Source organism: Schistocerca cancellata, chromosome 5, assembly GCF_023864275.1.
Source record: "Schistocerca cancellata isolate TAMUIC-IGC-003103 chromosome 5, iqSchCanc2.1, whole genome shotgun sequence".
Lineage (NCBI taxonomy): Eukaryota > Metazoa > Arthropoda > Insecta > Orthoptera > Acrididae > Schistocerca > Schistocerca cancellata.
In genome coordinates, this window is record NC_064630.1 from 522,600,749 (window position 1) to 522,623,468 (window position 22,720).

At 44.1% G+C, this 22,720-nt stretch overlaps 1 protein-coding gene across 1 annotated transcript in view; it reads right to left on the reverse strand.

Moving 5' to 3' along the window:
• Positions 1 to 6,399: 6,399 nt before the first annotated feature.
• The window catches only part of LOC126188648 (brachyurin-like), a 110,961-nt gene continuing 94,640 nt past the window's right edge, over positions 6,400 to 22,720 (reverse strand). Inside the window, exon 7 of the mRNA XM_049930250.1 lies at positions 6,400 to 6,552. Within this exon, the coding sequence (XP_049786207.1) occupies positions 6,400 to 6,552 (153 nt within the window). The remainder of the gene's footprint in view (positions 6,553 to 22,720) is intronic.

Genomic DNA, 22,720 nt, shown 5'->3' on the forward strand with positions numbered 1-22,720 from the left:
GATATTGTCGATCCGGCTGTATACAAAGCTGATTCTGATGTTGATACTCCAGAATCTGCGGTTGCTAATGCGAGTTATTTGTTTGAGAATTCAAACAAAATTGATGAAAGAAGAGCCGCAAGGTTAACTTCTCGCGATACCAAATTGAAGAATGAATTAGTTTCTCGAGATATGAAACTTAAGAGTGAATTGAATGAAAATATTTCCCGCATTTTTAAGGGAACATTGCACTAGAATCGACGATAGGTTGAAAGCACAATCCATTTGGACGAACAAAACGTTTGACGAACTAAGTAATAAGACAGAAATAATCAGATTACCACAGCTTCAGATTGCGTAACAACTGAAATAATAGGTCTTATAGAAGCATACCGTGAAATATCGGTTGTAGTAAGCCAATTATCTGAGGATGTTAAGGAATTAGAAAGTACTTAGAATGTAATAGAAACCAACAGAGAATAAGTTAAACCCTCTCTGCTAAAGGTGAGCAGTCTCACAAAACGTGTAACAAGTGGATTTCAGAAAAAAAATACTGACATCCTTGAAAAAGCTGAGAAGGAAATCCGTGCTGCGGTACAATTCGACGATGCGGAGGTCCTTTCTGAACCGGCAAAATCTGCCGAGACAATGCGAAATAAGCTCGATCAGATAAGATAGGTATTGACCCCCGACTTACCGGAGAGGTGAGACACTGTTAATGCATAGGTCTCTGACCTGAAACAGGAACTCTAAATGATAACGCATGAGACATGCGGACGCCACCATTTGCGAATGTAAAGTATGGTACTACAAGTCAATAAGTTCAGTCTGTTCCGCGTCAACGAGGCCTATTAGCCTGTTTCCAGAATGCTCGTATGATTCGATGGGGCCAGCACCCATATTCCCACGTTAACCGCCATGCTTGTAGAGGAAAGGCTGCTCAAGCACTGGCATTCCAGATCTATAAATTCGCGAAAAAGTATCCAAGTCCTGCCATTTCCATTCGTAGTTAAAGGGGATCTTACCTAAAGCGTGGAATAAAAAAAAAAAAATACGGTTCACGGTATCACACATGCGAGGGGAATCTTTTCTGTGGGTCGCACCAACTTCGGAGACCTATTTAACTTTTGATCCATTTGAAAATGCTTTTCTTGCGAAGTGTCGGTCGCAGTATGTCTAAAGTCGCTTAATACGTAGAGTGTTCAATCCTGAGACGTACAAGTCGAAACAGAGCAGTCACAGAAAAATATTTCGAGATATAATGGGACAACGCAATAGCATACAAAGATGGCATCAGAATGTTGAAGGGCAAACTGCCGAACAGAATTCGTGAAAAAATTGTTTCATGCACCGGAAGACACCGTGGAATACTTTTTGACTGTAGTAAATTCGCTCGATATTATTCAGAAGGACACCAAGCATGTTAACGGCCACGCTGGCACGGCGACAAACAACAACTGTCAAAATCACGTCGCTTGCATAGGGTTGCCATCCGTCAGGATATAATGGGACCGTCACCGTTATGGATCCTCTTGTCCCGACACCCCGACAAGACCCAATTTTGCCCAGATTTGGCAAAACACTGTTATGAGCTTGGCTCAAGTACGGAAGTAACGCCACCTGTTAGCCAAAATATAAGTTCACCCTCAGTTAGTTTCATTTATGCCAGCAAGTTTATGTTGACAAGGTAGTCTCACAGATGGCGTTATTTTGCCGAAGCCCTGAAGTCTATTCGTGTAGTAGAATAGCTTCAAACCTTCGAGGGGACGATGAAGTTTTACTTATTCGAGGACCTGTATATTTTTGTTAATATTTGAAAAGAACCAGTCTAGTTACATATGTCATTTTTCTGTAACAGACTTTGTGTATGATAATATTGGTTAAGTAAATTGGAAATGGAGGGTCGAGAAAGGAAAGGAGAGGAACTACTGATTTATGCCACATCGGGAATTTCTGAGGAATCAGCGGCGACGAGAGAAAACGCGTACCGGACTGGAATTGGACCGCCGGATCTCCTGGTTACTATGCAGTTGCATTAGTCACTGCGCCAGCTGAGCACAGTGTCTACAACAATAGCGCGGTCTAACATAACTAATGAGGAGGTATTGAACAGAATTGGGGAGAAGAGGAATTTGTGGCACAACTTGACTAGAAGAAGGGATCGGTTGGTAGGACATGCTCTGAGGTATCAAGGGATCACCAATTTGGTACTGGAGGACAGCGTGGAGGGTAAAAATCGTAGAGGGAGACCAAGAGGTGAATACACTAAGCAGATTCAGAAGAATGTAGGCTGCAGCAGGTACTGGGAGATGAAGAAGCTTGCACAGGATAGAGTAGCATGGAGAGCTGCATCAAACCAGTCTCAGGACTGAAGACCACAACAACAACATCTCGGCACGCCTACCTGCCGAACAACAGTCCCACCTAGCGCCACCTATTTGCTGTCCCAGTCCTTGTCCTCCATGCTCGCTACTTTGAGATTGCCACAGGAGGTCGAACGTAGTTGTGCATCCGCCCGGAATGTGGTGGATTCATTACCCATCGAGGCGAATCAGTATGAATGCGTCGTGTCTAGTCCGAAGCAACGACACTATACATAATAGTAATATTCTGTGGCATCGTAGTAGAGATTTATTGACGATCAGCGATACTGAAATCATCATTCGTCGAAGAGGGGTTGCGTCTGCAAGATTCCTGTAGATGCTGCTGAAATCTGCGCTGTGGCTCACACAACACAGCCACAGGGCCTGGCGCTGAGTGCAGACGCCAGCAAAGTAGACTGCCAGCAAGTGTTGCAGCCAGCTGGACAGACGTTAGCTGTTGGTTGAGCGACTATTGGTTCACTCCTGTGGCGCAAGTACATGTCTTCCAGCCCAGACCTCAGTACTACAGAACTAATGTTGTTGTTGTTGTTTTTTTTGTTAGTCATCAGTTTTCTGGTTGGTTTGATGTGGCTCACCACGAATTCCTCTTCTGTGCTGGCCTCTTCATCGCAAAGTAATACTTATATCCTCTCCGTCTTCCTCTACAGTTTTTACCCTTCACAGCTGCCTCTAGTACACTATAGGCTATTCCCAGATATTGTGTAACACATGCTTTACTATCCTGTCCCTTCTTCTTGCCAGTGTTTTCAAATGGTTCAAATGGCTCAGAGCACTCTGGGACTTGACATCTGAGGTCATCAGTTCCTTAGAACTACTTAAACCTAACTAACCTAAGGAAGTCACACACATCCATGCCCACGGCAGGATTCGAACCTGCGACCGTAGCAGTTGCGCGGTTCCAGACTGAAGCACCTAGAACCGCTCGGCCCCAACGTTTGCCCATTCCGTTGAGAACCCCCTCATTCTTTATCATATCCGTCCACATAGTGTTCTGAGTACTTCTGCAGCAGGATCTCTCAGACACTTCAGTTGTCTTGTATTCCGGTTTTCCCTCCATCCGTGATTCACTACCATAAAGTGATGTGCTCCAACCGTACATTCTCTGAAATTTGTTCCTCAGATTGAGGCCTATGTTTGATATCAGTAGACTTCTCTTAGCCAGGAATACACTCTGTCCCTGTGCTGGTCTGCTTTTTATAATATCTGTATTCTGCGACGCTGTAATTGAGACTTACCGACGATCAGCGTTATTGAAATGGCTTATTGCTGAAGCAGAACAGAGTAGGGGAATGTGTTCCCTCTCTCTCTCTCTTCTCTGTCTCTACCCCTTTTTATGAAGGCGAGCTCCTCTCTCTCTCTTTTACTTTACCTTCTCTTGTAGTCTGTCTTAGCATGCAGACCTTCTTTGTTAAACTTTTAGAGTAACGAAATGTTGTATCTGTTAAGGACTTCTGTAATTATTTAAAATTTATTTTGATTTTATTTTGGATAATTTACATGTTTTTTACCATAGGATACTGCGGAGTCGTCAGATCATTGTGAAGCAGCGCAGTGACCAGACACGTATTGCGTTCAGTCGATAATTTATACTTGCTCATGAGCAATCAGTGTCCCTGAGATCAATAGCCGATCGCTTTAATGTGTCTTGCTGCTATTCCATGAAAGAGACGTTATAAATGATTCGGTCACTGTTTTCCGATCAGTGATACTGTCAGTTTTTGTCAGACATCGACCACGTGTTCAGTAATTAGCGATTACTCTCCTTGCCTTGAGCCCTATGAAGGTTAAAAGATACGAACAAAAATCTTAAACTAAGATAAAAATTGAGGTGCAACGCGTGACTATCGTCGTGTCCCTTGTTCTTGTCAGAGTTTTCAATATATTCCTTTCTTCACCGATTCTGAGGAGAGCTCTATCATTCTTTATCTAATAACTAATTCTGAACATTCTTCTGTACCACCACTTCTCAGGCGCTTCACTTTTGTTCCGGTTTTCCCACTGTCCATGACTTACTACCACACAATGCTGGGCTGCAAACGTGCATTCTCACAAATTTCTTTCCCAAATTAAGGCCTATGTTTGATATCAGTAGACTTCTCTTGGCCAGGAATACACTCTGTCCCTGTGCTGGTCTGCTGTTTATGTCTTTGTTTCAACTGTCAAGGATGATTTTGCTTCCAAGGTAGCGAAATTCCTTAACTTAGTGTACTTCACCGGATCGTCTGGCACCAGATTCATCACAAAGAGACCAACTCATTACCGGTGAAATTTACGCTGCTACGAATACAGCGCTGACAGTACTAGGGGACCATCACTTCCACTCCTATCATAAACAATGTGAACAATCTGTCGTGCCAAATACTTTGAAACCCGGAGTGCATTTCTGTCAGTGTTGCGTATCACACTGCTGCAGTGCACAACTTTCTGTAGTTTGTGTTATATAGTGATGCCGCCTATTTCAGCCGCGGCGAAGTTTTGAACAGGAGGAAGTTGTCATCTAATCATACACGGCAATCGTATAAGTTCACCAGCAATGATTCTCTGTCTAGCTTGTAGGCCGAAATAGTACAAGATTTATTAAAAGCATCATGTCTGATCAGAGGGACTGACTGGGTACGTTACTTGATGTCTGTTCGAGGTGTGCTGGAGACAGCACGTCTTGTTTTTGGTGATTTCACATCTGTGCTCCACCCCATATCGATAGTAGTTTTGCTGACCATCTGAACAACTAAGACGATCGTCTTACGATGGGAAGAGAATATTTTTTCTATCTCCAACGCGATCGCTAGGTACCATACTTATAGTATTTTAGTTGCAATGGTGTTCACAACCATGATAAATTACTTAACTTATATCAGTTACTCGTAAGGCTATTATCATTCTTTAAATCATAATGTTCACAACTACGTTGTTTGAGCTGTGTAGCCATTCTCAAGTGTCTGCAATCCATATCAGGTATTGTACGGTAAACTGCACAATATAAAGAAAACACTTGTTGTGTTGTCGACACAATAAAAGGAGAACTTAGGAAGCGTAGCCTATTATTAGCAAATACCATGGTTACACCCGACGTACTTTTCTAAATCGCATAAATGTGGATGCGGAGCGTAGCGAATTACATAAAACTGAAAGAAGTAGGCATGTATTAACCTCTGAATATTGTTTGAACGTTTGGAAAATTGAATATCACAGTATAAATAGTTCTCATGTGTCACCTACACCGTCCATCCTAAAAGTTTCGATACGGATTTATTCCCGTCGTATAAGTATGAACTGCCAACTGTAAACAGACGGAAATTAGGATTATGCGGGTTAGCTGTGTGCAGGTAGTGTTAGGTGGTGGACGTGTGACCGTAGTGTGTCAACGTTATTGTGTCACAAATCACAGTGCAACAAGAGCTCTAAATCAAGTCGTCAAGAATTTCTTCAGGATGTTTGGAGGAAGAGAAAAATGTTAGGAAGAATTATGCGACACACCTTGATACCCGAACAAAGACAAAGGCTGCGAACTGATTGAAATGCAAAACTCAGCCAGTTCTTTTATAGAAAAAATCATGGTCTGTGACGAGATTTGGTGTTATCAATGCGAAGCTACTGCAGTATGACAAAGTGCAGAAATTCACACTAAGGGTCAACGCTTTGACTACATAACCGGCTTTCAAGCCAGTGCGACGCGCGAGTTGTACGACATTCCAAAGAAAGACTTTTCTAACTACTTTACACAGTTGTACAAACGTTGTATGTGTCGGACTCAAGTGAGGAGGAACTACGTAGCACAGCTGAAATTAAAACCACCATCTTAAAATTTTTCTCTCTTTTATTATTATTATTATTATTATTATTATTATTATTATTAATCCCGTCTCGAAATTTTCTGGACTGAGAGGGTTGTGCAGTGATGCACACTTGGATAATGTCTTCCACCATGTTGTACTATCTGTAACACCGTGTTTCTCTCTGGCGTTATTGGAGTCGTGCGGCCATTAAATCAGCGGGTATCGAACATAAACTTCGATATGTTTATCGACTATGACTGTTACTTGGTGGATATATGCTCGCTGATCCAATCGATGAAGTACGAAACTTCTGTGAAGACTCCAGGCAAACCTTCGGAGGCGCAGGGTTTCTCAGACCATGAGACTATTCCGATCTGCTGGCCATTTGCTATGAGGGGACCTCCTGAATCTCCCTGAAAAAGAAAAATTGTTTATTACGGATATGAAGGCAGGCAATAAAATTATCACGACAGATGTCAGAGCGTTAGGTACACTGCAGTTCAACCTGCATACAGCAACAGTAAATTCAGAGTAAAAAATGGGTTTTAAAAAGACAACACATTATGGTACATGTAAAACCTATTCGATTCTTCAGACACTGATACTTCGTGCACTAGAATCACAAAATCTTTGATAAAGTTATTTAATACTGTCAGATAAACAAAATACGTTGTTGTGAATCAGATGTGTAGGCATGTAACAGGACTGAATCCTTGCTAGTAAATGGAGCGCAGTACGTCTTTATCAATGGCCACGCACTGAGAGAAGTGGAAGTAACATCAAGTGTATCTTGAGCTGTAATAGGACCGTCACAGTTCATGGTAAATCGTCTTTTTGACTGAGATATAGAAAAAAAAAATGTGCAGCCAACCGTGACAGGCATAGTCACACCACAAGAATAGTATATTTCGGACTAAGACTGATCAGTTCGCATCCCAAAATGGCAGCACTTCCCAACCACCATATCACAGTGTTCTGTACTTCCTGTATCTTTGACATACCAATATTTCCAGACTGAATAAACGGCGCGCTTAAACGGAGGGTTTATTCTGTGACTCTTCAGGCTTTCCCTGTGGATATGTTAAATATAACACTACCGGTTTTGCCGGCGGATCACGTTTTATAAATTCCACAATATTTCCTGGAGGCAACTGATCCACATTGTCATCCGACTGCACATGCCCAACTTTCATATGAGGCCTCCATAACAAGACCGTCACCATGAGGGCGACAGCAGTTGGTAAATACCATCAGTAACCGGCAGACACCGCTTGACGGTATTGAGCAGTGGCCTCAAAGAAATATTGTCAGATTGACAAAGCATCATCCAGGTCCGAGACCCATGTATAGGCATATGGTGTTTGTGTTATTTATTATCTACGTACTTTTGTATTCGAATCATTAGTCTTTGTTTGTGTACATGTTAGAAAATGATGGCGATAAGGAAATTTAAAAAACGCTTGCTTCTGACGAGGAACTGTCAGTTGAGAATCCGGTGTAAAACACAAATTAAGTCCATCATAGATTCCTCCTTCTTTTAAGCAGAAATAATCACTTCATCCACAGAAAATTTAGAAATTTCAGTCCTTGTTGATACTTTACACACACGGTATGTTGTTTAACATGGAATAACAAATTTAGGTGTGAACTTACAAAGAAAGTTATTTTCATCTGGGCTTTACCGAATCAGTCCAGATCCGTGTGCTTCAGAATCTCAGAGTCTGTGATAAGCACGACCAGCTAGAGCGATCAAGTGACACCAATCTCTACAATCAACACTGTCATTTACACTCAGTGTCTGTGTCATCTGTAACACATTTAGCTAAGTGGTTGCCATCTTTTACCCACCAGACTGTCTGATGTGAGCGTTTCTGAGCAACATTGATATTTGATTTTCACGAAATTATCATCAAAATGGTGCCTGTAGGTGCCAAGAGCTGCAAGGTTCGAACTTCTAGATTGGACATTGGGATTTCTGAGGGCAATTTGGAAAGTAAGGAAAGATCTGTCGCAAAATAGAAACCCCAGTGAAAATCAAAACTGTTTCATTTCCGACAGTTAACTACATCTTCCAGGTGCTCCTCTGCACAGTCGCCGTTCCGACTTATACATTTGTCGTAGCGTTATACTAACTTTCCAATACCCTATTTATCGATGGCAGCCTCCTGTACTTTCCGACAATTTGTTATGCTGGACTGCAACTCGTTGTCTGTGCCAAAATATCGTCTTTATAGCCAGCTGTTCACGTGAGCACTCCGTCTTCAGGCCACGAGTGGCCTACCGGGACCATCCGACCGCCGTGTCATCCTCCGAGGAGGATGCGGATATGAGGGGCATGGTCAGCACACCGCTCTCCCAGTCGTTATGATGGTATTCTTGACCGAAGCCGCTATTATTCGATCGAGTAGCTCCTCAATTGCCATCACGAGGCTGATTGCATCCCGAAAAATGGCAACAGTGCATGGGGGCTGGATGGTCACCCATCCAAGTGCTGGCCACGCCCAACAGCGCTAAACTTCGGTGATCTCGCGGGAACCGGTGTATCCACTGCGGCAAGGCCGTTCATGTGAGCAGAAATGAAAATTGGAGGGAACCAAGTCCAGGTTGTACAGTTCGTGATCGAATATTTCCCACTGAAACCGCTGCAGGAGTGTCCTCATTGCCCCTGCAGTGTGCGGCCCAGAACTGTGTTAAAGAAGGACATGCATACATGCATAACAGTGACGTTATGTGGGGTTGCGTAAAATCAGGGGAAAGCTCCTGATGGGCACCCATACTGCGCAGGAGACACTACTTTCTAGGCATCTTTATGCATTCACTGTGCTCACGGCAGAGAAGAACGACGTGACGCTACCTAAGGACATACTACAGATTCTGGGGAACACATCTCTGTGTTTCACTGTGGTTTCCATTTCGCGACCTATCTTCCTTTCCGAATTGCCCTTGTATAAAGGCTAATCACCTAATCCTATGTAAGATATAATTATTAGCTCTGAAACTTTCTGGCAGATTAAAACTGTGTGCCGGACCGAGACTCGAACTCGGGACCTTTGCCTTTCGCGGGCAAGAGCTCTACCGACTGAGCTACCCAAGCACGACTCACACCCTGTCCCCACAGCTTTAATTCCGCCAGTACCTCGTCTCCTAACTGCCAAACTTCACAGAAGTTCTCCTGCGAACCTGCAGAACTAGCACTCCTGGAAGAAAGGATATTGCGGAGACATGGCTTAGCCACAGCCTGGGGGATGTTTCTAGCTCTATCCCTAGTTATTAGCTCTACCCCTAGTTTTAATTTAGTCGTCTTTAGCAATTTACATGATGTACACGTAATGAAAACACTGCCCAGGAAGTAGTATGCCAAATTACAGTCCGAACAGGTGCCCATTGTGTAAGGATCCAAATGTGGTATAGTGGCGAAAAGATTTGTACAGTAGCTACTAAAGTGAATTATCAATGGAAATGTGTAGATTCTGAAAGTATACGTTGCTGCACACTTAAGAAAGAGTTTGAAGTAGACCTGCCTGTATCTTTACCAGATGACGAAGTTGATCCCGCCTTAGAAGATACAGATGTTATCAAGGACGGATTCCGGCAACTCAGTAGAGGCTGTGTGCGCTCCCAGCAGTCAGCCGGTGCTGGCACCGAGAGACCAGAAGGCCTTTTTATGCAGCGGCCGACAGCTCCTATAGGTTGTTCACCAAGTGGAGGCTGTTGAAACCGTCCTCGTAATCTGCTACTGCTACCTAGTAGCTCTCTACTGGATTAGACTACGGCATGGCAAACGGACTATTAGTTACTGCGCTGATAACGACTTTATGAGGGATTACGGAGTTTTTGGTATAATTCTTCCAACCCCTGACCCAACTCGTTCACGTTCTGTGATTGTTTCATTACGCATTAAGGAAATTAATTAAAAGGACTACAAGCAATGTCTCCTCAACGAGCCTTCAGTGAACGTAGCTGCGTATTGGCCCCCAAAGCAGGTGCCTGGTTCATGCACCAATGTTAACTGCTGTTCATCGGCGACGAAGGCTGGAATTCGCACGCAAAAACCGCGACAGGACGTCCACTGAGTGGCGACAGGCTGCCTTTGCAGATGAATCACGTTTTATGTTCCAGCGTCGTGAAACGTGTGAAAGAAAACACCCTGGAACAACTGTCGGAAAAGTCCAGGTCGGAGGAGGGAGGGTTATGGTCTGGGGAATTCCCTGCGTGATCTCGTCATTCTGCAAGGCAGAATGGATCAACATAAGTACGCATCTATCGTTGGGTACCATGTCTACCCCTACATGCAGTTCGTCTTTCGTCGGCACGATTGTATCCACCAGGAGGACAGTGCAACGTGTCACGCAACTCGCAGTGTGTGTTCACGGTGTGAGGAGCACCAGGACGAGCTGACCGTTCTCCCCTGGCCACCAAACTACCAGACTAAAACCCAATCGAGAATCTGTAAGGCCGCTTCGATCGGGCTGTTCGCGCTATGGACCCCAACCGAGAAACCTAGCGCAGCTGGCCACCGAAATGGCTCTACGTTCCTGTCGGCAAATTCCAAAACCTCACTGCCTTCCCGCACGTCCACACTGCAAGAGATGGTCATTCAGGCTTTTGGTAGATAGTCACATCAATGTGACTTGACCGTGTATATGGGAGTTTGTGGTGTCCCATGATACCAAAATCAGCCTTCCTCCTTGAGAGGGTTGAATTGTAGGCTCACTCACATGTGGTTACCTCCAGACTTACGGCTCCAGTGTAATTAAGTTGTGTTATTCAGTCAGTGAACGGTCGATACCGGTCTTACCGGTTATTTCTCTGATATTCACATGAGCAGTTTGCAGATATGTAAAAGAGGAAGTCGTTTCAACCTTGCTCCCTGCCGTGATGTGGCTGTTGTGGATGGAAATGTGGTCCACGCCCTTACATTTCATACAGGATGCCTTTTTCCGTTTGAAGCACTGATCTTAGTAGTGGCCACGTCTAGGGCATAAGGCGCAGCAGTTCGTTTTCTTCGCGACCCTGTTCTAGCCTGTAAGCTTGCACCCTTTAGTCAGTCTTGGCCCAGTGTTTCCATTCACTGCATTACACACAGAAGGCTCCTGAATTTTATTGTTTTTCTTCTTGTCATCCGTCGTTTTAACCTTCACGTGAAACGCGAATGTCACGTGTAGTCTACACAATTCCCTGGTGGAACAGTATCCTCACGTATGTTGTGTGTTCCATCCACCTCTTTCTTTAGACGCTCCACGAGGTGTGTGAGATTTCCTTCTTGGATCTTTCACCTTCATGCATGGAAAAGCCAGTGTCTGGAAATACCCTGTGAGAATGCACGTAGATGTTTGGCAGTGAGCAATCTCAAAGAATCCACGTCCTCTCCCAGTGCTCATAGTGCTTGAATATGCTTATGGCAGTCATTGTACGCGGCATTGAGAGCTTCTGCACTGCATGCAGTAGAAGCTTTAAGGTTCTCCTAGCGGTCTAGGTACCTTTGGATAATTCTGTTCTCATCGCTTTATTTGGATTTGAAATCATGAATCGTCTTCTAATATGAGTCAGTTGTGAAAGAAGTCCCATCGGCCAAGTCCTTATGTTACACATCTAGATATCCACAGAGGAATATATGCTAATTAATAATAAACAATGTCGGATTTTCATCCTTGGAAGGTATGAACTGCTCTCAGAATGGAGACATATAAATTAGAATGCTGTTTGCTGTTAGGTAACTTCACATCTGTGGAGGCGTCATAGTGAGCTTTTGAGGTTGGAAAATGAGTATCACTTGTATTTCTACCATCTAAACGTGCTCCTCCTAGAACCACTTTCGCCTTCGGATAGCGCGTTTGCATTTGTTGGTACAGTTTCAGAACTTTCTGCGTCGGCCTCGTATTCAGTGTCATCCAACAAATCTTGTGCTTAGTCACTGAGTGTGATCAGCTCTTCGAGGGGTCTCTGCAGGCAAAGCTGTCAGTATCCAATTTCCCCTGCCGGTATGAAAAGGTCAAACGTGTTTATCTGGCTCAGGAAATGCGTAGTATTCGAGTGAAGATTTGTTCGTTGTCGTCTCTTTCTACTATGCGATAATATGCCAACTTTACAATATTGCTCTGTCACTAAAATGCCTGCGTCAAATTACATCATAAACAAAAAGAGTCTATCAGTAATATCAGTACGAACGCAGTACAGCAATGCTGCGACTAATTTGAATGAGCTGGACGTGGTATGACCTGTTCTAAATTCGAGATTTAAGTCGCTCGAAATCTTCTTCGTCGCCCCCACAGGCCGTCCTTCTCCTTCGTGAAGCCCGCCGTCTCTACTGCGTTTTTCTCCGCACTCGTGACGGGGACGCACTCACCCGCCACCGGCAATTACAACGACTCATCCGCAACATGCTTACTGCGAAGAAACGCCGTGCTTGGCGACAGACATGTACGCAACTCAACACCACGCTCCCAATAAACTTTTCCCAGTATTGGGATCTGCTTTCCACCGCCTTACTGGGAACCACGTTACCTCCCAGTACCCTCTCCTCCTTGATGACTGTCTCTTTCCTGACAACCTCAATAAGGCCAACCACTTTGCCTCCCACCTATCCGATATTTTTTCCATCCCAGATGATCCTCAACTTGATTCCCCCTTACCTGACGTCATCGACTGGATGGATACCAATGTTCCTCCCCATGCTGCTAGCTTCCAGTACTTGGGCCACACAGCACCATCTTAACACTCCCATCACTTCACAGGACATCAGACTCATACTCCGCACTAAGCGCAAAACTGCTCCCAACCACGACCGCGTTTCCTACTTCCACCTCAAACACTGCCCTCCCTTCTTCCCTGCAGTCCTTGCCACTTTCTATAATGTAATCCTTGCCACCGGCTTCTGCCCCGACCTGTGGAAAAGCTCCTGTATCCTGATGTTCTCCAAATCCAACAAGCCTCCATCTGATGCCTCTTCATATCGCCCTATATGTCTCACCTAGGTGTTCAGCAAGCTCTTGGACTCAATCCTTACCCAGCACAATCATCACCACCTCCACTGACACCACCTCCACCCCAACACCCAATGTGTCTTTCGACTTTCCTTCTCTACCGATGACCAAATCCTATGCGTCACTCATCTCCTCTCCCTCCAGCTTAACTACCATCGCTCCACCATTTTGGTCTCCCTCGACCTCGGAAAAACCTATGACCATGTTCAGCATCCCGATCTCCTGTCTGCCTCCTTCTTCTCCTGTCACCCCTCCTATGTTACCATCCATAACGCCGATTCCCACACCTTCTACCCCTCTGCATGTGTGCCCAAGGGCTCTGTCCTCTCCTCTCTCCTCTACCTGTACACGACAGATATGCCCCAACCCCCCCCCCCCCCCGCCCCTTCAGTACACCTCCTGCAGTATGCCAATGATATTGCTCTTGCTCCTATCCTTCAGCGGTCCCAACACCTTCTCCAGAATCACCTTAACCTTTTTGCCGCATGGTGTAGCCAGTGGCTTCTGAAAATCAATCCTTCCAAGACCCAGGCAATCATCGTAGGTCGTACCACTCGCTCCTTCCAGCTCCTTGATTTCTCCCTTACCATCTGCGCCTATCATGTCTGCTTCTCCCCCACCCTCACCTTCCTTGGCCTCACCATTGACTGTCACCTCACCTGGATCCCTCATCTCCACTCTATCCAATCCAAAGCCCACAACCACCTCCAACTCCTCATACTCCTCTCTAGCTGGACATGGGGGTTGAACTCCTCTACTATCCTCCACACCTACAAATCCTTAATCCATCCCATCTTCTGTTATGCAAGTCCCACCTAGATATCTGCCCCACCCGAAATTCGATAAGTCACTCCTCGAGTGCCGTGCACTCCACCTCGCCTTCCGTATACGCCTCCCGTGCCCCACGCGGATTCCCTATGACCTTATTCTTTTCCACCATCTGCTCCTTTCCTCAAAGGTATCCGCATCCTCTACACCTCCCACCAACTTGATCCCCATCATCACCTGGTTGCTCCTCTCCTCTCGGACCCCTGCCCTCTGCTGCGCCTTCACCATTGTGTCCCCCCCTACCCTCCACATCTACCCCCTTCATCTCCTTTCGCAAGGTGGCTTTCATCATCTCCCCCTTCCGGATTTATTCCTCCTATCAACTCTGATCCTTACCTCCCCCCCTCCTCTGTCCTTAACGTGGGCTCCCTCTCACTCACCTTCCATCCTGCTTTTTCCCCAGCTACCCTCTCTCTGCCTCCCTTCTCTCCCCTGAGTCCTTTTGCATCTCCCTCCTCTGCCTTTCCCCATTCCCTCTCGCGTCTGCCCTGCGCCCCCTTATGAGTCCTCTCCTCCGTTGGCTCCTCTCCTTCCCCCTTTTTTCCCCCTCATCTGTCCAGGTCCCCCCATCTGTCCTTGGCTGTGGTGTGTCATCTTCGTGCCAGCATTTTAGTGCAGTGTTTTAAGTGAGTGTTAAGTGTTGTGCGTCTTTTCCGAAGTGTTGTGAACAGAAATCATACTGTCGCTGGAAGTGATTTTTTATATCTCTTGCGAACAGAAACCAGACTGTCGCCGTGTTTTTTAATTGTCTGTCTACTATTTTACCTGTCTTCTTTCTGTGTATTTGATTAGCATCGCCAACCCATTGTTTTATGTTTTTATTCCACAATTTTCCGCCATTTTACAATTTAGGTCTCAGTTTTTATCGCCTGTTTTTATTGTTTATTATCTTCTTCTGTTTTTACAATTCCGTAGGCTGAAGAGCGGCGTACTAAGCTGGTGCCAGCCCGCCTCCTTCGGGGCGAGTCGAAACTCAATAAAGAGAAAAAAAATTCTTGCTCGATGTCTTATCCTCTTGAATGTGTTGTAGTAATTAATCTCTTCATATCATCCCAAGTTTCGGCACCGAAATGTTGCATCTCACTTTTGTTTGAAGGAATTCAATACAGTTACTTTAGCACATACACCATATTCACCATATTCACAGCACCCATTACAGTTACAGTTACATCACACACACACACACACACACACACACACACACAAACACACACACACAAACACGTATATGCTTTACTGGGCATCACCGTCTACAGTTCACTATAATACGCCAATAGACGGTATATTGTTAGAGCCTGCACACACGCTCTTTGTTATTCCCCAACACAAGCTAGGCTGAAAAAGAATGGCCACTAACTGTTAATGGCATTTAATATGTCTGTCAGAAGGATGGAAAACATAAAAACGTAATGTACGCACTGTTGGTAACAAAGGGTGGACAGTGGTTATTCGTGTGGAGTATCAGTCTTTGCAACATGGCCAGCTGTTTCAGCAGATCATCAATAGTCCAGTGTGCTGATGCTTGGGCTGCAATCCTTTGGACCATACTTCGATCCAAAAAGCTCCATTCAAGCTCGATAGCATTTCTGTAGTGGGTGAGCTGGCGACTGTAAACACTTGAATCTTCATGTTACAGACACCTGTGTAACGAGGCAGACCTGCATGGCGTCCACTATTAACCATCAGAATCAAAATCCCTTTCAAATGTACCAGTTTGCAGGTGCTAAATGCCTTGTAAGACATCAGTTGAAATGGTTCAGATGGCTCTGAGCACTATGGGACTTAACATCTGAGGTCATCAGTCCCCTAGAACGTAGAACTACTTAGACCTAACTAACCTAACGACATCACACACATCCATGCCCGAGGCAGGATTCCAACCTGCGACCGTACCGGTCGCACGGTTACATACTGAAGCGCCTAGAACCGTTCGGCCACACTGGCCGCAAGACATCAGTGATCAACTGTAAGCAGTGATGGGCATCCTACTAAAGGTAGTCTGCGACATAAGAGAACACTGTTCTACATCAATACTGAGAGTCTTGTAACATGGCCCAGCAGAAAAAACGGCGAGATGCTCCTTCTAAGCTAAATCACGAACCATTAATCAACGGAACATTAGCTTACGTTAGTGAATTTAATCATGAACTATGCTTACATGGGGCTCCGAACTTGGTTTCCGTAAACCAGTTTCCTAGTTCCACTTTTGATTGGACCTGTTAACATTCCTATACCCATTCTGGAATTGTGGTTAGCGCTGAGGTATCTTTAAATTTTTTGAGTGTTATAATGTTCACCAATTACCTTTCCATATATTTTCCAGAAGATGCATGATTTCAGTGGGTAATTAAATAGTGCAGCATGTATTAAATGGCATGGACAATTTTGAAAATATATTTTCGTGAACAGTCCCCTCTTCTTCTTCCTTAGAAGTTCATTGACACCTATTAGGAAATCGTGGCCTCACTGTATTAAAAATATTACAAAGGAAGTGATAACGTTATTCTGTTGTGCTGATTTACAAACGCCATTCGTATTTTCCGAAGTTAGATCTTCGTCTTCCGCAAATTGTGTTGCATGTAAACGTAGAGATGGTGCTAAGGACGCCACGTTCGACCAGCCACGAGTCACGTTTGTTTGATGGGAATGCGTATTACGGGTCGCCTAACGTGTGACCATTAAAATCTAATAATACACAATCATAAGGAAAATGTGTGATTAAGAATGTCACAAGGGCACTACATTAGCCGCATGTCTTTGGCCACTTAAAAAGAAAAACAAAAAAGGACCAGCGCTGGATTATAGGACATTTCTCCTATTGCTTTTAATGTTTCCTCCATTCTGGAGCCTTCTCACCAGCCACGGAATGATGCTGTGGATGTCATCCTAGCTAGTAGTGACTGTGTCTTCCCTCTAGCCCCATAATTGTCCAGTACACATAACGACATTCACATATTTTCGAAATTCCATACTACTTCCATCGAATGTACATCTGTAATGTTTTCTGACAAATTCACACAGTAAGCATTCAGTAAATATACTGAAGATCTCTACTCACATTAACTGTTGCAGGGACGAAAACGCAACCTTAACACAAGGGCAACTATTATGCGCGACACGTATGAAGGCCACCGGATTTACTTTGATGTATACGGAGCCGTTCAGACAAGAATATGACGTAGTGTTCTGTACCAGGTACCTTCGGTCAATGTTATGCTACCTGCGATATAACCTGCGTCAAGAGGACTGAAAGAACCGTGCAAGGCTTTGTGTCCTTCTCATGTAACCAGTTGCTATGACACTGAAACTAATGTAAATTATGTGAAAGAGTCAACGCTACTTCCATTTATGAATTTTGTATTTCAGAAAACTTTTTTTTGTATTCCACAGTTTTTTATTTGGCGTGATTGTTACCGTGTCTCAATTGAATTTTAGGAAATGTCTAACTGACAAAAACGTTTATCTCCTACGCCTTTGAGCTCCTATTCGCAGGTTTACAATTAACTGATTATCGTTTCGTTACTCATCATAGTTTGGGGTTTCCAAATTAACTGATCAAAATCACATAATATTAAGATTCTTCCATTTAAAATGTACTTTCTCAATATATTGAGTATCGTCCACTTCACGTAATTCCAATAAAATATAGCTAACACTTCGAAAAAATTTTTAAATTTTGAAGGATTTGAAGCTTCCTCTCCCTCTCATGCAAATTTTGTTGTTGTGGTCCTCAGTTCAATGACTGATTTGATGTAGATCTCCATGTTGCTCTATCCTGTGCGAGCCTCTTCGTCCGCGAATAACTATTTCAGCTTACATATTCTTCCGAATCTGACCATTTTAACCCCCCCTCTCTCCCCATACTTCCCTCCAATAGTAAGTCGGTGATCCCTTAACGTCTCAGAATGTCTCCTATGAACCGATACCTTCTTTAGGTCAATTTGTACAACAAATTTCTTGTCTCCCAAATTCTATTCAGTACCTCATTAGTTACGTGATTCACCCATCTAATCTTCAACATTCTTCTGTGGCATCACATTTCTTCCATAGATGGCTACAAAATCAAATGGCTCCAAGCACTATGGGACTTAACATCTGAAGTCATCAGTCACCTAGACTTAGAACTACTTAAACCTAACCATCCTATCACACACATCCATGCCCGAGGCAGGATTCGAACCTGCGACCGTAGCAGCAGCGTGGCTCCGGCCTGAAGCGCCTAGAACGACTCGGCCACAACGGCCGGCATAGATGGCTACACTCCAGACAAATACATACTGGAAAGACATCCTAACTCTTAAATCTGTATTCGATGTTAAGAAATTTCTCTTCTTCATACACTGTTTTGTTGCCAATACCATTTTATATCCTCTCTACTTCAGCCGGCCGATATGGCCTAGCGGTTCTACGCGCTTCAGTCTGGAACCGCGCGACCGCTACGGGCATGGATCTGTGTGTTGTCCTTAGGTTAGTTAGGTTTAAGTAGTTCTAAGTTCTAGGCGACTGATGACCTCAGGCGTTAAGTCCCATAATGCTCAGAGCCATCCTCTCTACTTCAGCCATCATGAGTTATATTACTGCCTAGATGCAAAACTCAACTTCTACCTAATCTAACTCCCTCAGCATCACCTGATTCAGTTCGACTACATCACATATTCTTGTTTTGCTTTTGTTGATGTTCATCTTTGTTCAGTTGTGTGTGAAATCTTATGGGACTTAACTGCTAAGGTCATCAGTCCCTAAGCTTACACACTACTTAACCTAAATTACCCTAAGGACAAACACACACACCCATGCCCGAGGGAGGACCAGCCACACAGTCCTTGACTGCAACACCCAAGACCGCCCGGCTAATCCCGCAAGGCGATGTTCATTTAATATCCTCCTTTCTAGACAATGTACGATCCGTTCAACTGTTCTTCCGAATCTTTTGCTGTCTCTATCAGAATTACAATGTCACTGGCAAACCTCAAAGTTTCTATTTCTTTTCACTGAACCTTAATTAATACTCCACATGTTTCTTTAGTATCCATTACTCCTTTTTCCTTGTACAGACTGAACAACATTGGGGATAGGCTACAACTCTGTCTCATTCACTTCTCTACCACTGCTTCCCTTTGCATGCCCGTCGACTCTTACTTCTGCCGTCAGGTTTATGTGCAATTTGTAAATAGCCTTTCGCTCCCCGTATTTTACCCCTGCTATTATCAGAATTTCAAAGAGTATTCGAGAAAATGTTGTCAAAAGTTTTCTGTAAGCCTACAAATCCTATTAACTTAAATTTGCCTTTCCTTAACCTCTCTGGTCGCAGGATCAGTAATGCCGAGCGTGTTTCTATGTTTCTTCGGAATCCAAACTGATCTCCCACGAGGTCGGCTCGTGTTAGTATTTTGCAACCATGACTTATGGAACTGACAGCTCGGTAATGTTCACAAATATCAGCAACTGCATTCTTTGGAACTGGAATTATTGCCTTCTTCTTGAAGTCTGAGGGTATTTCGCCTATCTCATACATCTTGGCTCTCCCAAGGGCATCAGTAGTTCTGACGAAATATCGTCTACTCTCTGGGCCTTGTTTCGACTTAGATCTTTCAGACCTCTGTCAAATTCTTCTCGCAATATCGTATTTCTTATCTCCTCTTCATGTAAGTCCACTTCCCTTTCTTAAAACTGTCTGCAAGTCTATCACCTCTGTATACCAAGTAAGCAGCCAGGATTTGTCAAAAGATGGAGGGGGGCATTAGTTAAACAGGACCATCAAAGGGCTCATGTTTTTAAATTTATTTTGGAAACTCATTAATTAATTTATTAATATTATCTACAGAATTTGCTTTCTAGAAATGATCATGCAAATAGTATTTTGTCTATAAAATTAAGCAGAAAAAACTTCTCATAGAGAAGAATTACATTTAGTAAGAAATACCCAGTTGCGCAATTGAATATTTTTTTCGTAAAATAAAGACCAACTTTCTTCTCACAATGGTGATTTTATTTCCATGCACGAGGCATTTCGAGTCCTGGGCGATCATTTCCAGGTACTTTAACAGTCTACATCAATTTTTTTTTCTTTTCTCAGATTTAAGTTCATTCTGGTCCTGGTAAGATTACAATGGTATATTACAAAGTGGCACATTATGAACATAAGATTACAGAACTAAGACAAATCTAAAGATAACTTACTATTTCAAGTAGTGGATACATGGTTCTGAAGCACAATATGAGTAAACATATCTATGTACGTATACGCACATACGGACAGGCGTATAAATGCACATAAACATGTTTACTCGTACTGTGCGTCAAAATAATGTACCCACTATTGTAAACGGTAAATTACTTTTCGATTTAATGTTTTTTTTTTTTTTTTTTTTTTTTTTTTTTTTTTTTTTTTTTTTTTTTTTTTTTTTTTTTTTTTTGTAAACTTATATTCACAATGCGCCACATTCTGATATATCAATGTAGTCTCACCTGGACGAGACTTAATCTAAATCTGAGAAAAGAAAATGATTGATGTACACTATTGAAGCACCAGAAGATCATCGCCCAGGGCTTCAAATACCTCATGCATGGAAATAAAATTACGATTTTGATTGAAAGCGACTGTTCTTTACTTTATGAAAGTAATACCGTCACAGAAGGAATTCTGACGAATAAGGATAAAATGAGGTAAAATATTCCTTTATTTGGCAATATGTTAACTTCACTCTATTGCCAAAGGAATTAAAATTCTAATGTAACGTATTGCCTCATTGCTAACAAAAGACAACTCAGCCATTTAATGCATGGTTCACTATAGCAGAGCAGAGGAATCTTAATTTCGGTTCAATAACTTATAAAGTTAAATGGGTTCATATTGTTTTGACGATAGCTATCTTTCTCCTACGAACCTACACTCCTGGACATTGAAATAAGAACACCGTGAATTCATTGTCCCAGGAAGGGGAAACTTTATTGACACATTCCTGGGGTCAGATACATCACATGATCACACTGACAGAACCACAGGCACATAGACACAGGCAACAGAGCATGCACAATGTCGGCACTAGTACAGTGTATATCCACCTTTCGCAGCAATGCAGGCTGCTATTCTACCATGGAGACGATCGTAGAGATTCTGGATGTAGTCCTGTGGAATGGCTTGCCATGCCATTTCCACCTGGCGCCTCAGTTGGACCAGCGTTCGTGCTGGACGTGCAGACCGCGTGAGACGACGCTTCATCCAGTCCCAAACATGCTCAATGGGGGACAGATCCGGAGATCTTGCTGGCCAGGGTAGTTGACTTACACCTTCTAGAGCACGTTGGGTGGCACGGGATACATGCGGACGTGCATTGTCCTGTTGGAACAGCAAGTTCCCTTGCCGGTCTAGGAATGGTAGAACGATGGGTTCGATGACGGTTTGGATGTACCGTGCACTATTCAGTGTCCCCTCGACGATCACCAGTGGTGTACGGCCAGTGTAGGAGATCGCTCCCCACACCATGATGCCGGGTGTTGGCCCTGTGTGCCTCGGTCGTATGCAGTCCTGGTTGTGGCGCTCACCTGCACGGCGCCAAACACGCATACGACCATCATTGGCACCAAGGCAGAAGCGACTCTCATCGCTGAAGACGACACGTCTCCATTCGTCCCTCCATTCACGCCTGTCGCGACACCACTGGAGGCGGGCTGCGCGATGTTGGGGCGTGAGCGGAAGACGGCCTAACGGTGTGCGGGACCGTAGCTCAGCTTCATGGAGACGGTTGCGAATGGTCCTCGCCGATACCCCGGGAGCAACAGTGTCCCTAATTTGCTGGGAAGTGGCGGTGCGGTCCCCTACGATACTGCGTAGGATCCTACGATCTTGGCGTGCATCCGTGCGTCGCTGCGGTTCGGTCCCAGGTCGACGGGCACGTGCACCTTCCGCCGACCACTGGCGACAACATCGATGTACTGTGGAGACCTCACGCCCCACGTGTTGAGCAATTCGGCGGTACGTCCACCCGGCCTCCCGCATGCCCACTATACGCCCTCGCTCAAAGTCCGTCAACTGCACATACGGTTCACGTCCACGCTGTCACGGCATGCTACCAGTGTTAAAGACTGCGATGGAGCTCCGTATGCCACGGCAAACTGGCTGACACTGACGGCGGCGGTGCACAAGTGCTGCGCAGCTAGCGCCATTCGACGGCCAACACCGCGGTTCCTGGTGTGTCCGCTGTGCCGTGCGTGTGATCATTGCTTGTACAGCCCTCTCGCAGTGTCCGGAGCAAATATCGTGGGTCTGACACACCGGTGTCAATGTGTTCTTTTTTCCATTTCCAGGAGTGTATATTTAGATTTATGACTTACCTGTAACCAAGGAAAAATTTCTTCACCACATCCAAGCATCCCAAGTTCATCAATTAAGTCTCAAATTTTATTAAAGTATCTTTCATTTCATTAAAACTCTTCAGTTTTTAAGTGATCTAGAACAACCGACTTGAAACTACAAAAACTCGATTTATTCGTAAAACAGAAGGGAATACACAGATTCTGTGAACTGTAGTTTGGAGATCTTAACATTGCTTCGTGCATTAATTTCAGCTCTACTTATTATGTATGTGCCCTCATAAATGAGTTTGTATTTATCCATGATAATATGATTATGTAGTCTTTGATGGTAATAAATTTCTTAAGATGTACAACATACATTGTCACCTGTATGACAGTTATCTACAAATACGTTAGAGATGATACTGTTGTATCACAGTTCCAAGGTTATTAGGAATAACACATTTCACAATAT